Consider the following 16,603-nt stretch of genomic DNA (forward strand, 5'->3'; position numbering starts at 1 on the left):
ATCAGAAACTGAAGTCTCATCTACACTGAGGCCTACTTAAAACTGGAGCAGTAGCGGGTGTATAACATCAGAAACACCAAGGAAGAGAGCTGATAGAGAGAAGTGATTTTTTTTTTTAAATAAACTTTTTAAATGTTTAGTTTATGCCTCTTTATCCCCAACACTTGGGCAAAAAGTTCTTTGTGCTAAAGATTCACCATACCCAGCTTTTTCCAATTAAGGGTTGAGAAATATGGATTTCAGAGTCATGAAATGAAGCCAATACTAGCCATTCCTAAATTTAAAAAAGTAGTAAACCAAAATCAAACCTTTCAGGCCCCCTTATACCTCCAAGAAGCTAAAAAGGGCACCAACAATTTTCTTCCGTTGCAAGTCACCATTCTAAGCAACGACAATTATTAACCCATCGCAGAACTGCAGAAGTTGTTTGGCCCACTCTTCTAACCAGCCAGTGGAGGGAATGGAATTTAATATAACACGCTATTGTGCTTCCTTTCTAACGCTCTTTACAACACCAAGACTGAAATGAAGAACAGACTAATTACCCTTTTAAGCTGTACATGGCAAAACAAAGTTTATTATTGACATTACAGTATACATTGTCTTTACAATGCAGATAACTTTATACTTGTATTGGTTTTTCAAGTTAAATGTACAGAAACTGAATAATTATTATTACAGAGCTACTAGATGTCAGAAATAGCGATAAGTGCTTTAACCATGAGCCGTTTCCATGGACTATGCAGCGATAATTTTAAAATCGTATTGGTACATATTTGCATACCTGATTTATTTTGATCAGCATTAAAAAGAAAACACAACCATGCTATTTTCCCCTCCACTACGTTGGTTCTGTCTTATTTACAGGCTTTTCGAGAATGACTTCCTTGTTTGCTACGCTGTATTTTAACACCTACCTTGCAATGTAACTGGGGAGGTTTTACCCCTAGCAGACTCGCATACTGTCTCTGTCTTAGTTGGAAGTACAGGGATTGAAAGCAATCTGCATATCGTGAGTGTAAGATTCTTTTGTTACTGACTTCTTAGAGCAGCAACTGTTTGTTGTGGCCAACAGCAAACAGCCCTCCCTCCTCCCCCCGCCATCAAATTTTCTTTTGAAACGCAAGGTAAGAGGCCAATGTGAGACTCCTGTAGGGAAGAAAAGCTCTAGACTTCTTACTAACCCTCTCCAACCTGGTGTCAGTCCCAGGGCTTACAGCCAAACACTTGCAGAGATTTCTTTCCAAGATCCTATTTGCATCCATTTGCCCCACTAACACTGTACATCCTCCCTAAAAGCAAGCCCAGCCAAAAGCCCTGTCTTCAGTATGGTCACAGCCTCGCACTTCACTGGTCCCTGCAAAGAAGCCGAACACCCCCTCCATCCCCTCCCCACTGTGCTGCGATACATCCATCTACTGAAAGGAACAGTAAATGTTATAAGGCACCTTTTTTAGCTCAGTATTACGAAATATACACAGAACCTTAACAAGACCATAGTGCACAAAGTCAAAGGCCACTTGTTCATTATACAGAGTCTGAGGGTAACCTGGGGCAAAAAAACTGAACCATGTGCTTTATCGTAAATACTATTGCAAATCTTACATTCTTGCCCTAGTGTGTCATTAGCTGGAGGGTGGGGGTGGGGAGTGGTCATTTACCTAAACTGTCTGCTCTGCCCATCCCCCACCCCACCTGCTTTTTTAATACTATTTTTGCCATTGTTACAAAATACATGTCAGCCAAAAAGGCTGTTTTGTTAGCTTTCAGTAAAAAGGCAACGGGAATCGTCCCGCTCTCTACGGCACAGATCCAGCCCCAGTACAACTCCACTGCCTGGAAGCCATTAGTACACGTTTAATTTAATCTTCGTTAGTGTCCCTCGTTTGAAGCCCGAGGTAAGTAGTGAAGATTTTATACTAGTTTAGTCATGGCTATGTCGGATAGCTTTAATGGTACATTTTATGGAACTCTCTAACATTGAGAGCAGGGTGTTTTCAAAGAGGGGCCTAAAGCCAAAGCAGTTGTCTGCTCCGCCAACCCCGCTGCCTGTTTAACGGTTAGCAATACGGTGTGGACCAGCAGATCGTATTCCATCTTCCTATAAGACAATCCACATGCCAGATCACATTGCTACAAGGGGCCCGGCCCAGCCCAACGTAAGACAACAGAGAGCTTGCTTGTTATTCTTCCAGGTTGGCAATGCAGCTGGTGAGAGATCAGCAGGAAAATGTGAGAGGTTTAAACCCTGAGTCAGGAATAGCAAAGCAGGTTCGGGTTGGGGCTTGGTTCTGAAGCCAGCGTCTGAGTGGACGAGCCGCCGCTGGATTGCTCTTGCTTGAAGCCGTTTTCATGAGTGCCTCTCAAAGCAAGGTCTTCAGGGATTTCAGTTCCCAGCTGAGGAGACACTCAGTTGTGCTTCTTTGAAGTCCGCCTGAAGAGCCATGTTTCCAGTGTCTCACTGAGTTTGTTCTCGCAGGGCTTCCAGTAGAGATCGGGGACAGAAAACCTTGCGTGTGGATGTGCTAACAGGAATCGCAGACATTCCTTTATTGTCGGGGGGGGGGGGGTTATTCCCCTCCTCTCCTGCCATTTCTGCATTTTATTATGCACATCTGAGGCTTGGGTTATTTGGGCTACTAGGTTTTGTGGGATTTTTGTTTTGTTTTTAAGTCCTACCATCTTCTCAACACCCAGAGTTTGTTTTGAGGGGAGGCGGGGGTGGAGCACAGAAGGGAAAAGGTTTGCTGAGAAAAGGGCTTTTATTGCACTGGTTAAAGGGATCCCGGGGGAGAGTGGTTCCAGCATTAATGAGAAACAGATGGGGACTTTTCTTTTTTACACCAAAAACAAACAAAAAACCCCACCAACCCTTCTAAATCAATAGAGAAGCCAACGAGAGAGAAATGTGTAGCCACTGACCAATCTCCCACCATGTGAGTATTGAACACTGTAGCTCAGAGTGGGATTTTTTTCAATTTTTTTTTTTTTTTTTTTTAAACAAACTAGATAATTTTGAATTGAAACGAATAAGAGTTTGCAGTTTGGGAGCCCTCAGCGCAAGGCTTTTAAACAGGAATGCATAATATCCCACCGGGGATTCTGCGGCTGGGGGAAGCTCAAAATAGTAAAAACCGAAATAAAGCAGGTAAGAAGGAAAACTGAAATCTTTCCAGTCTTTCTTCAGCAGCAATGTGGGAACCGCAGGCAGCCGGGTAAGTGCTGGGAGGAGCTTTGGTCATCTTTCTACTGGAATCACTTGTCCATAAACGACCCTTTTTAAAAATTTGCCTTGCAAAAAGCGACCAATGAAGAGCAGAGCACAAAGCGTCTTAGGTCGACAGCCAGGAAGGGGGCTGGTGCGCGTTGGAGATGTTCAGTTTGGAGGGTGGGGGGAAGGGGAAGAGCTGCCGTCCTGGCTTAGAAGTTGCTGAAAATCTCCCGTTTCTTGTTCCAGTCCATCTGCGGAGCCCTCTTGTTCACCCGCTTGGCGCGCGCTTTCTCCTTGGCCTCTGCCGCAGTCGGGCTCAGGTTCAGGCCACTTTCCTCAAATGGGTCCTTCTTCTCAGACTCTCCCTCCTGCAAAGAGGAAGAAGACATGAGAAGCTTTCCTGTTACGGTGTATTGCGGTGTAATACGCTGGGTGGTATAGCTGTGCCCATGGAGTGAAATGGGCATGGTTGGGTACAACAGTGCCCCCTGCAGGAATACAATGGGCTGACTGGGGTGGGTGTATGTGTCTCCGATTACATCCCCCGCTGGATGGCACATCAGGCCTATGCCTGTGATTGTGGTTCTCTTGCCCTCTAGTACCTCATGTACATAAAACCTTACAGAGAACTAGGGCAGATTCTCCTTAAGGGCATATGATAAGAAGCCCGTGTATGTGGAGCAGACCATCGAGTTTGTCATGTTTGTGGTTTAAGTGGCGACCAGGGTGTCTTTGTGGCCAGAGATTTAATTACAATATTGGAGGGGAAAAAATGCCCTGAAGAATGTGTTGCTGCTGTTACTGGAACTGGAAAAGCAGAAGCACAAAAATGCGGTGCCATTGCCAAAGGTGAGACGGAACCACGTTTGGAAACACAACATTAAGCCCCTAGTGACAGTAAAAGCTTTTATAAGAGGAAGCAACATGGAATAACGGCAGGCTCTGTGGAAGCACAAACTTGCTCATTACAGTAGGGCATGTTTAACTGAGGACCACAACTGAGTTGCTGATTCGGTTACATTACGGGCTTGGTTCACTATAGCTCTGGTGTTCAGAGTGGATGAGAACCCTCGCTGGTTTTTTCCAGCTAGATGGCTGTAAAAAGGCCACACCTAGCACTGCATCTCAAAGCCACCAGGTATTACAATGCAAATATTTGCTTACAGGCGACTGAGCTCTGCCCACATGTAGTGAGAATAGCACCTTAGGAGCTGCCCAATAAAAAGCATAACAATCCAACATTCTTTTTGCCAATTCAGTGGGATATCTGGGAGAACTGGGTCCAATGCGTCTTGTATGAAACCTCCTCCTCATACTACTGATGGCTGCCACCTCAATAAACACTCTGGGCAAAACCCCAGTGGCCTGTAAGTTCATCTCAGCCCTCTTATTTCTGTAATGGGCAAAAGCTGGACTTCAACTCCTTAGGGAACAATTCATATGCAGGATGAAGTGCTTTCAGCTAAATATCTATTAGTCTTCTGAAGAGACATTTTACTGCAGGCCTTAAATTGCATTACTGCACTTCCATCTTCATGCTAAGCACAAAGATTATTTAATTGGGACTCAAAGTCCATTAACTTGCCGTGGCAGAGCTTTGGAGCACAAGGAAGTATCTTTTCTGCTATGACATCTTTAGTTAGAACGTTCGTATAATAGACGGGCTGTATATGGAGCTTAATTTAAAGCGTACTGCTTCAGTAATCGCATTTGCATTGAGTAGGTTTTTGTGAGAGAACCAGCATTCAGGAAAGAGCTACAAAATGATGCTCAAATGTTGGCAAGACATTCGCATTTTCAGCGCTGTCATAAAAGCATGAAGTTCTTAGATGGAAAATGGGGCTAAAGGCCTGATTCTTCATTGCCTTGTGCAGTCATTTACATCAGGAAAAAGTGCCACGTGCCACCTCATCTGAATAGTAGCTCTGTTGGACCTTCTCCCTTGAACCCACTGAACCGAACTGAACTCCACCATATGAGGGTCATCTTATCCTCATTACCCGGCCCGCTTATTTATACCTATGCTTGCCTGTAATTCCTGTATGAGTGATGTACCCTCACTGCTTGCTGACTGTACCTTCATTCATCCACCTTATACCCCCCCATTGGGGATATTGCCGACTGTATGTGTTATGTGCTATCCAATATCAAAATACTAACATCCCCCTATACTCTGTATGTTACCCCCGATGACTAATAACTGAAGTTTCAACACTCTGTATCATCTATTTGTAAACAGTTTCTAATAAAATTTTGTACTCACTTTGCCCTGCTGGACGTGATTTCACCTGGTGCAGTAAAATGGAGAAACACACCTTTCAAGTTTAAGGGAAGTTTTTAGAGCCATTTGTCTGCACCACTCCCACTGACACCATGCAGCTGAAACTCCAACCGACACTTCAAACGTTTACCCCCAAATGGCAATGGCCACTTTTTTCAAACTGAGGTGTCTGAGTTAGGCACCTGAATGAAAATGTCCAGATTTCAGGGACACAGATCACCAATTCTTCCACTACTTCAGTCCCTGAAAATCAGGTCACTTTTATTAAGCGCCTAACTATGAATTCAGATGCCTGACTTCAGGCACTCACGTTAGAACACTTTGTTCATGATTTTTAAAAAACTGATTTATTTTGGGTGCCTACATTTTTAGACATGCAATTTATGACACCTTAAAGGGACCTGATTTCTGAAGGTGGGTGCTCAGTATTTTCTGAAATTTGGGGCTCGTTAAGATATTTCTAGTTGGGCACAAAAATCAGAGACACCCAGACGCAAGTCACTTTTCAAAATCAGGGCTTTTGGCCAATGCATTTCTTTATTTTTAGTGAACAATTCCAAGGCATGACAAGAATGAAAGTTAAAGGACACTCAACTCAAAACTTTAGAAATCACTTCTTTTACTAACCACATGCTAAATTAGTAAAATGAGAAGTGTTATAAATCTACTCTTTTCTCCCTTTGAAGCCATGTGTTTGCTTTTAATCTTTCATTCAACTTGAATAATGAAAGAGTGGTCAATTTCAGTGTCCTAGTCTGATTCTCAGGCCCTAGCAGAATGCTACAAAGTCTAGCTTTTCAATAGGCAGAGAACTGTTTAATTAAAAAAAAAAAAAAATCCTGAAATTTGTATTCAATTTTTTAATTCACGAAACAGGGTTTAGTCCTGTTAGATATTGTGAAATCCTTCCATGCAACTATTTTTAATGTGATTATATTTGAGGCCTAAAATTAGCTGAATGTATACAGTTAGCTTAAACCTTATACCAGGCTAATGCAACGGTACCAGTGAACCCTTTTAATGAGGTTACCAACTGTCTCCCTCAGTTATTACTCTACCTCTCACCTGTCCCTTGTTTTAAACCGAAGTTTCCCTCTAACTCATTTATTTTCCTTTTGGGTGCTAAATAATTTAGTATAAAGCACGACTGGTGACATTTAGTTATAGAAAGTCTTGGTTCTGCATTGTGCTTCCTAAAACTGCTGGTTTCTCTGTGTCCTTTACTGGAATAAACAGGCTGAGAAGTCCAAATAATACAGTGTAGTAAAGCCCTCACGCTTAACTTTACACACCATGCCTAGCCTACTGACTTCACAGTACAGAAAGTTAAGTCTGTACAGGATGGGGGCCTAACTAAGTAAACAAATAAGCAGCACAACGGTGCATCAGAATCCTTGCAAAACTTGTTGTCTGTATTAATCTGGGACATCTGCTGCCTCTGGCAGAGGCCACATGAAACCAGGAAGCTTTCCTGCACCCCTGACAAAGAGTGGAAAGAATGCACAGTTTGGACTCCAGCACATGGAGACAGAAGCAATCCAAGTAATTTGAGCCTCTCAATAGTGCTTTTAAACTCCATTTAATCAAACCCTGCACATTTTAGCTTCTGCACATCTTAAAGCAAGAACAAGTCATAGGGAATATCATGGTTTTTAGTTTCTCCCCCACAAAACGTAATTACATATTTTAGTCGTGGGCTTGGGGTTTTTTCATTTGCTAGTTTTCAGTTGATTATTTTCCCTGCATTAACATTTTTTGCAATAACATCATATTGAATTTCCCCAACACCTTTCATCCCATGGGATCCTAGAGCTACTTCAGAAACTATAGAGATTGCTCACCCATTATAGAAATGCAGCCATTTCTGGGTTGGAACCTGGAAGCTGTTTAACAGCTCACAAGAACACTACATGCTAGTTTAGGGCAGGAAGTGAAGAAGAAATCTTGTTTCGAAAGGGTATTTAATATGCATGTTTATATAATATGAAAAAATAAAATTTGTAAAAATGTATTTTTACCTCTGATTCCTTCTCAGGACTTTGAAGATCACTATGGGATGAAGACATGGATCCTCCATTCAGCTGTTGGAAATGGAAATGTTAACATGTACATTATATATGTGTGTGTGCGCGCGCGCGCATATTTTATATATATATATAAAGTGAGATGAAAAATGCTGTGTGGAGTTTACAGCCTTATGAGATAACATCAGAGCCAATTCTGCCAGGTGAAGAATACTGTGGGTTTTTTTCCAAACACGTGGCTGGCTGCAAAACAAAGACTGAAGGGGGGAAAAACTGTAAATTCAAGTGACAAAAAAATGCAAGTGTTTACTAGCCAATTACACAGACGCTCTCCTCCAGTGCAGACCTGGTGGAGGCAGGGTCCGGTTACAATTCATCGGAGTCAATGGAGCTCCACCCACTTACCCCAGAGCAGAGTTTGGCCCTGTGTCTCCACTCTCATTTAGCAACTACTCCTGTTCCATGCATGTTGCAGGAGCAGGAAACTAGGTAGCAGAGCAACCAGCATTGTTTTGAAGCCAGCCTTGAATTAAAAACTATAGAGGGAAGTAATCAAATTCAGTATATGTTAATTAAGCTAAATAAGCCTCCAAACCCTCTCTGAGGTAGTGGTCATCCCCACTTCATAGCTGGGCTAACTGAGGCAGAGTCACCTTGATCCAGATCACAAGGTGAGTCAGAGGCAAAGCTGGGGTGAGAGTCCTGACTCCAGTTCCCCACTCTGATTACAAGGTCACATGTCGTCCCAAAACAAGGTGAATTGGGATGTTGACATTGCTCCTTGGACAGATTTGCCTCTCAAAATAGCTAGATCACTGCTATGCTTTTTCCATCAATCAGAGCCTATTTGATTAATAAGAATAGGACGCCAACGACAGACACTCACCTGGGTTTGTGCAGACCCATTAGTAATAGGCTGAGGCACTCCACCTATAGACCAAGAAAAGTAAAGCCCTGGTAAATACATTTAACCAGAGACTGATGTGTCAGACAGAGCTTCTACTAGTGTACCCACCCTGAGAACTCACATGACTTTCCCGTTTCCAGGGTTAATGGAGTGGAGCACTCTTTGCAGGCCATATGAAGTGAGGCATGTATATTCTCCTGGAGTCATAGTCAGACTGCACCCAGGCTGTTTATGAGCCCCTACAAAAACCTAGTCATTCCCTTGGGTTTCTCTTCTGTGACCCAGCTTGTTTTTAATTCCCCCGTTTCATTTGATTTCACGCCCCACCAAAAAAAAAGTCATTTAATGGATCATTTGGGGATGAAGTAGCTTCTTTTCTGAATCAAATACAACATATGGCCATTTCTGCTAAAAACAAACAAAAAGAAAAGAAAAACAGACCCTCCTTGTCTCAGAATACTCACATACCCAAGCAATATTCTTTGCTGCAATTGTCACCTTGTCAATTTCACAATAAAATGTGGGGGGGGAGGGGAAATCTGTTTTTGGAGTCATTTTGCATTTTTGTAATATCTTTCACTGCCCTCCAATTATCCTGCACTATTAACAAAGGACAACAACTTGGATGAGCTGCCAATCAACAATTTCACATCCCTGTTAGGAAGGAAGGACAGTACAGATGTGCCAATCACAGAACAGCCAGTATTAAATAGGTAATCCCTCTGTGTAGGCTGTACGTTTCTTGGGCAAGGACTGTGTTGTGTGTGTGGTTGTGCAGCACGCAGCCCAACAAGGCTGTGGTCCCAGTAGAGACTTCTGGAGGCTGTCATAATACAAATAGTAAATATTAATAATTAGGTGCACGCACTTCATTGTATAACACACAATCTAGTCAAGCAGGAGCTAACAGTGCTCAATGCCAATGTGCCAGAGGTAAATTCGGGGCAATAAATCCAAAGTTACCACTTCTAATGCCACTTCTAATACCAATGAGCTGCATCACCATGTCTGTCGTGACATCATGCCAATGCCGAAAGTATTTCAGGACTGTTCTAAAGATCTACAAGCCTTTCAGGACTCAGCCAAAAACAAGAGCCCTGCAAAGTCTGCATGAGTAGCAGTCAGTGACCCCCAGTGAAAGCCAGTGTGATTTCAAACAAAAATCCTACTTTGAGATCTAGGGTGGTACAAAAACCCAAATTGCATTGTTGGGTGTTTTTAAACTCAATCTGTCTCTATATTCGCAGCTGTATGGGCCCGATTCCCAGTGATCATGAAATCTGCAAAGAAAAGATGACAAAACACACTCCAGTGTTGCAGTCAGAGTTTTGATGCCAGGATACGCTGCTTGAAGAGGCAACTGAACATGATGCGTATCGCAGTAACACTGGCTACATCTCCTCAAGCGGAGAACAAGGACTTCATTATCATTTGTGCCAACAGCAGAGTCTCTCTCGCATCATCTCCTGTTTGTTCCAATTTTGAATTCTGAGCATCTGACACCACTTTCCCCCCGGGTGGATCTTAGAATTGTTTGACCTGGTTTTTTGGACAGCTCTCTCCACTGAATACTTGAAAGAGCAAAGCGATTGCCTGAGCTAGAATTCAGTTTAGATAAGAAACAGCTGTGTTGAAAAACAGAGCTCCCCATTCACACAGCCAGCAAGGAGGGAAATATGTGTTTGGTGGAATGCAGAGATCTCTCCCAGCATGGGAGTCTGCAGCGCCACAGGTCAAATAGTAGATAGGCAGCTTTCTCTGCCAGTTCTCAACAGCAAGGATAATATTTATTGCACCATTTATCAGAGCTATTGCTGTCCTGTGAAATGTCTTCCTTCACATACACATGACACTTGCTCTGTGTGGTTGTACACATGCATACATGCTCATGCTTTCGAAAGGCTACGAGAAGTTAAAGGATCTTTACATTTTTTTCCTCTGGTGTCCAAATCCAAACATATTAAGTAAGAGAAAATACGCCCCAGGACAACAATGGAATAACTTGCAGGCGCCGCTCTGAGTCCCTTTCCAGACTTCCTTGCCCCTCCCTCATATATGGGACATGTTGTCTTTGGGACTTAGGTACTGTCATCATTGGATCAGATCAATGGGTCACCTAGTCTGATAGCCTGCTTCTGACAATGCCAGATGCTTCAGAGGAAACTGAAAGAAACGTCTCGACAATTGTGTAATAATAATCTGCTATTAGTGGAAGTTTCTTCCGAACCTCAGGCAGTTAGTGTTCATCTGATGTCCTGAAGTATGAGGATTGATGTCTCTTAGAAACATTTACCTGAGCTAGTTATACATGACATGCCTATTATTCATATCAATGTCTGATTCTCTTCTGAATCCTACCTAAGTTTGTCTCAACACGATCTTGTGGCAGGGAGTTCCACAGGTTAATTATGAATTGTTTAAAAATATATAAATGTTTGGATTGCCTGGAAAATATTGTTATTTCTATTTATAAAAACCTCAGACACTCAGGTAACTAGCAAAAGGGGCTACATAAGCACCTAGACTGACAGAGGAAGTCACTGGGACCAGTAGTTCTAAATCACTTTTGAATGTCCGACCCCAAGCTCATAACTGTGGAGAGCAGGGTACAGTCACCTGGGGGGAGTAAGGAGGGTCTCACCTTTGATGTGCTCCTCCGTGGGGATTATCCCCAGTTTCTTGAAGTATTCATCCGTTTCGGGATCCACCACTAGGAGCTTGGCTTCGTTCTCCTTGGCCTTGATGTTTGACACAACCTCGGAGTGTTTCATGCCTTCCACATTTATCCCGTTCACCTGCAAAGGGACAACGGGGGCGTGAGTGCTTCTGGGCAGGTCACACTCCGACGCAAAAAGCACCATCCTTAGGGCGCCAGCAACTTTAGAGGTTTTTCTCCTAAGCACTGCTGGGGAGCAGCTTTTAGCTTGTGTACCTGCCTCAGTGCAAAAGGCGAGCATCTCTTTGTAAAATACTTGGTGCTCCACATGGCCACAGCAGGAACCTCACCTCACCAGCTGGAATGACTCCACACGTGCATTTTCCCAGCTAAATTAATAGCCTCAAAAGGTAATTTTTCCCCCCAGGAGTTATGCTGGTTCTCCAGTTCTTGGCCCTCAAACCCACAATTGGCTCCCCCCTGCTTCTGGGTTTGAAGATAGGGGGACACAAGGGCTAAAGGCTCTTCTTTCTTTCATGCTAGCCACCATGTCCTACCAAGCTCGTCCTAGGTTTTGCCTTGAACGCACAGGCAGGTTAGATAGGACTGTGCCCAGAGAATAGCTTGGTGAACTTTCATTCGGATGGCCACCAAAAGGTCCCTGCAAGAGCATCTTCCCTTAGGTCCCATCAACTCCCAGGTCACCTTTGCCTTTTACCCGCGTACTGAATGTGCATGTTCCACTCATCATGGGAGCAGGTGTCTCTGATACTGAACTCAAGTCTCCCACCAGCTGAGCGCTTTCCAGGGACCATTCTCCAGCATACTCTCCCATGGTTTGCCTAGTGCGGTTCTAAAGGGCCTAAGCGCCCAATATTACTTTCCCCGGGAGACTATACACCACAGCCCAACTGATCCCACTAGTATCTCCCCCTTCCCAGTCCAAGCCACTGGTTGGTCCTTTCTGTCCACAAGACCAGGTCTTCACAGCTGGGAAAGCGGCAGTCAGATCTTTACTGCAGGTCGCCACTCATGAGCCAATGCCATGTGGCCATCTTTAAAAAATGTGACAAAACCCTCACACTGGGAAAAAGGATTGCCTATTTGCTCCCACATCTGCTTTGGCTAAACAGAGTGGTGCATCTCTCTCCTAATACTGGATGCAGTGATTAATTGCTGTCCTTTGTTGGATGCTAATTGGTGCCTGTAAAGGACTGAGATATTATTCTCTTCATTATTCCATGCAACACAGGAGGAACAATTGTAGCTGCGAACCATTATTCCTGGTGTTGAGTGAGTACACTCTGCATCCTGAGTGAAGAGATCCTGATGCTACCGAGCCACTCATTGCTTACAGGCACAGCCGCCTCCATTGGTTCCGCTCAATGAACCATTTTGAGCACTAATGGTTTAATCGCATTCTTTTCATGTGGTTACAAAAACTCAAACCGCCAATTCCTCATCAGGTTTGCGCTTCGCATCTTAAGAAGAAGGCTCAATAGATTTCAAAACAGATGTGTTGATTTAGTCTTAACAGTAGCACAATAGATATAGTCGATCATCTCACTGTAAAAGACAATTGGTAATGAAATTATCCAGCCCTCTAAAGACCTCTAGCTACTACATCACAGTGAGTTTTGAAGGAGCTAAAGCGCTCAGAGTTCTTGTTCGCTGCAGAAAGGTCATTAGCTACTGTAACTATGTTTCTATTAAAAGGCCTGGATAATTTTATAATCAGTTATAGCTTTATCACGCATGTATGACAGGATAACTCAATTGTCATGTTTCAGGGCATTAGCTGATTCCTTCCTGACCCACTGAATCACTTTTCCAGCCCCACACCATCACAGCACTCCAGTTTACTTTCCTGCAGTGCCTTTCATACAAGGATTTCAAAGCACTTTACAAATATTGACATATTTTGTCTTCTCCCGCCCCCTCCCCCAAGGCAAGTCAGTATTACCTTCCCCCAGCTATCGATAGGAAACTGAAGCAAAGAGTTGCAAAGTGACTTGCCCAGCATTATACACCAAGTCAGTAGCAGAGCCTTGAGTGGAACCAAGGAGACCTGAGTAAGATCTAACTCCAGATTCACTTCTGAGAGGCTAAGTACCTTTGAGTGGGGTTTCACCTTACCCTAAACATTCAGGTATTGGCGACTGCAAGAATCAGGATACCAGACTAGACAGGTCACGATATATATGGCTGGGTAAAACTTGTCTTCCCCCAAAGGCCCAGTTATATTGCCACATGGACACCCAAAGTCTTGGTGCATTTAGCCGTTTAGCATCACATCATGAGGGCACCCGGTCAGGCAAATGGGTGAAGACCCCACCTAGGGGCTGGGGAGAGAGGGAAACACCTAGAAAACAACAGGGGCTAGTTAGTTCCACAAAACTAGAGATAGGGGCCGGCTGGGAAGCTCAAGCTTCCCCCTACATTTGGGAGGGTTTGGCTCAGAGGGGTGGATGTCCGTGTCCTGGCCCACTGGTAGCAGGGCCAGCCATAGCTGCAACCTGCAGCCAACATATCCAAGGCCAACACGCACCTAGGCTCTCCGCCTCCTCTCCATATCCTAGCAACGGGGGCTACCTTCTCCCCCATAACTCTTGCTGTGGAGGCTAAACAAGTTTGCTTGAATTCACAAAGTTTGCTGTGAATTCAGGTCTCAGGACACGGCTGGGCATGTGGGCCTAAGGGCGGCTAAGGCTGGGAATGGGAACATCTTGGATCGCCCGAGGCTCTGATCAGGGAGCTCTTGGCTTTCTTAAACCTGGCTACCCCTGTGAGGCTTTGGCGAGACTTTTCAGTTCACATCAGTTCCTGCCTGGCGCTCACCCCCAATTAAACCAACATCTGGGCCAGCTCATAGAGTCCCGTGGAGCGGGGAGGCTGATGTGGAGGTGTGGTTTGAAACCCAGCTCCCTGCAGGCTCTGCCTTACCAGGCAGTGGGCAGCTCCTTACCCACAATCCCTGGCTCGCCAGTAAAACTCCTCAGCATAGGGGAGCTGTTTAGCATCAAATATTTATTTAAGCCCAAAGAGCCGGTGCATGGATCAGGTTTCCGGAAGCTCCGGGTCGCCTCTTGCCTCTTTGTGCGCGTCGGGGGCTGTGCCAGGGACGGATAAATAACTAATAAAATGCCACACGGTGACATAATGATGGGCCATAAAGTGCCACCCCCTGTTAGTTCTCCCCCTCCAGACACACACAGCTATATGCATTAAACATCCAGGTGCCAGGAGAGTGTGTGGTCAGCCCTCGATGAACAGCTGGTGTCAGGGCAGGGTGCAGGCAGGGTTCACGGCAGCCCGGCACTGGTGTTCAAGAGGTATTTACAGCACGGCTGTCTCTCTCCAAAAATCAGGATAATATGAGCCCCCCAGCACCAATTAATACATTCCTTTAACGGAGACAGACTGCAGGCAGGCCCCGATTCAGCAAAGCCAGTTGGCACGTTGAGGTCGATGGGATTATTAATGGGGTTAAAGCCAGGCAAAGTGCTTTGCTGTATCTCAATGCACACTCCTACCCACTCACCCCGCTGGGCCTTTGGAACTCACTTCCACTGTTGGTAAGTAATAGTCGGAGTTTGCGAACCTTCAGAGTGTGCTGCAAGACCCATCTTTGAGCCCTAGCCTGGAAGGCGGTTGCTAGGGCTGAGTAGTGGTGGTGTGGGATCCCAGGGGAAGGGTTTAAACTACCTCTTCGGAATTTACTATAGGTTTGTACAGCACCAAGCACAGTGGAGCCCCGCCTTGGATGGTCTCTAGGTGCTACCATGATATAAATTTTAAATAATAACAAAGTAAGTTGTTGCTGGAGAATTTGATCATGGGTTAATGGACAGCTCTGTTTATTTATTAGTGTAATTTTAAAATACTGTCAAGAGCATGCAGAGCTTTCGATGGTCATTCTTATAGAGTAATAAAAATTACATGAATTAAATTAAAGCAATTACAACTAAGGGAAGGTGGTTCTTTCATTTTAAATATTTCTATTGTTCACAATTAAGTGAAGAGCAAATTCCTTTAAAGGATGATTTTTGTACTAACCCACCACAATCCACAATTTCATGTTTTAAAGTCTATTTGCATAGTTTGTTACTACAGTTTCAACTGGAAACATTAGGCTTCATTTCCTATCCTAAACTGTAGTGTGGTAGCAATGTTGTGTGCTGTTAAACAGCTGCCATATACCACTCCAGAGATGGCTGCATTTTAGTGACAGGTAAAGCGATTGCTACTCATATTCTCCTATATTTCCAGCATGGCTTCTCTAGCCACATTTGGCCGATGCCACTTCACTCAGGTCAGTGGAAGCTACCGCAATGAACCTGCAAGAGACCCTTAGTGCAAAGCAGAGAGAATTCTGTCCATCATCTGCAAAATGCATTGGCTCTTCTGGGGATGGAAGATGCTGTGTAAGATGTTATCTAAAAGGATCAAAGGCGCATCACGGGGCAGCCCAGCAGATGACATTGCAGAAGAAGCAGAAAATGTCCTGAGCTTCGCTCCACATTACTCCGGGGTCTGGCAGGGAAATGCTACCAAAGATCGGGCTTGTTTCCTGCTGATGTCTGGGCCCCGGGTGTATTGAAAGCAGGAGTGGGCTCAAGCCAAATCCCTGGATCCAGACACACACTTCCCCCCAAACTAGGGAAGTTCAGCTCTGGACTTTACAGCTCATCCCCAATCTCTGTGTAAAAGGGGCACTCAAGTTTGGAGATCCCAAAGCGGGTCAGAGCCCAAAAGGCACAGCTGAGAAAAGCATAGAGGCTGGATGAAGAAAGCCCTGTGGCAGCAGCTGGCTCTCTGAAGGCCACTTAAAGCATTCCGCCCCTCACCAATGGGCAGAAGAAGGCTCTAGCTAACCAGGGCAATTAGCACTGTTCTTTAGAATTCAAACCAGTGATTAAGACTGGCTGCATTTAATCAACTGCAGAGCTTAATCCAGGGGAACGAGACGGATTCCCTCCAAGGATATGGAGCAGCTAGACAGCTGCACTGGCTGAAAGAGTGGAGCATCATTGTAGGATTGCAAAACCATTCTCTGCAGTGGCACCTCCAACAGCCAGCCAGCTGCTGCTGGATCCTTGAAAGGAGTAATTCATTGTCCCGGAGAGACTCCTTCACTTTCTCTGCCATGGGAAGGTTTGCTGGGTTTTCATAACACAGAAGAGGAAGTGGCATGACAGCCTTATGGATAAGTCACTGGATGAGGCCCCAGGAAATCCAAGGTCAGTTCCCATCTCCACTACAGGCTCCCTGTGACACGCTGGGCAAGCCACTTACCTTCTCTGTGGTCCCGTACACTGGGGGAACCACTGATCTGCCTCGGAGGATTAATTCACTGATGTAGGCCCTGTGCTCTGAGATCCCTGTGTGGGAGCCCTAGGAAGGGCAGCGGGTTAATGGCGGTTACAGTTCATAAAAATTGGAAGCTAATTAGTTCCTTTCCTGCCAACCTGCCTCTTTGCAAAGTGCAGCACGCGGCATTTACAAAGCAGGAGCCCAGGAATCT

General features: G+C 44.7%; 1 protein-coding gene across 3 annotated transcripts in view; it reads right to left on the reverse strand.

The window, feature by feature from the left end:
- Positions 1 to 547: 547 nt before the first annotated feature.
- Positions 548 to 16,603, reverse strand: part of NHERF2 (NHERF family PDZ scaffold protein 2) — a 96,256-nt gene continuing 80,200 nt past the window's right edge. For all 3 annotated transcript variants that reach the window (XM_065412506.1, XM_065412507.1, XM_065412508.1), the window contains 4 exons: positions 11,065 to 11,218; positions 8,403 to 8,446; positions 7,511 to 7,573; positions 548 to 3,579 (listed from right to left, as the gene is read on the reverse strand). In XM_065412506.1, coding sequence (XP_065268578.1) covers positions 3,421 to 3,579; positions 7,511 to 7,573; positions 8,403 to 8,446; positions 11,065 to 11,218 — 420 coding nt within the window. In that variant the 3' untranslated portion in view covers positions 548 to 3,420. The remainder of the gene's footprint in view (positions 3,580 to 7,510; positions 7,574 to 8,402; positions 8,447 to 11,064; positions 11,219 to 16,603) is intronic.

Source organism: Emys orbicularis, chromosome 10 (assembly GCF_028017835.1).
Source record: "Emys orbicularis isolate rEmyOrb1 chromosome 10, rEmyOrb1.hap1, whole genome shotgun sequence".
NCBI lineage: Eukaryota > Metazoa > Chordata > Testudines > Emydidae > Emys > Emys orbicularis.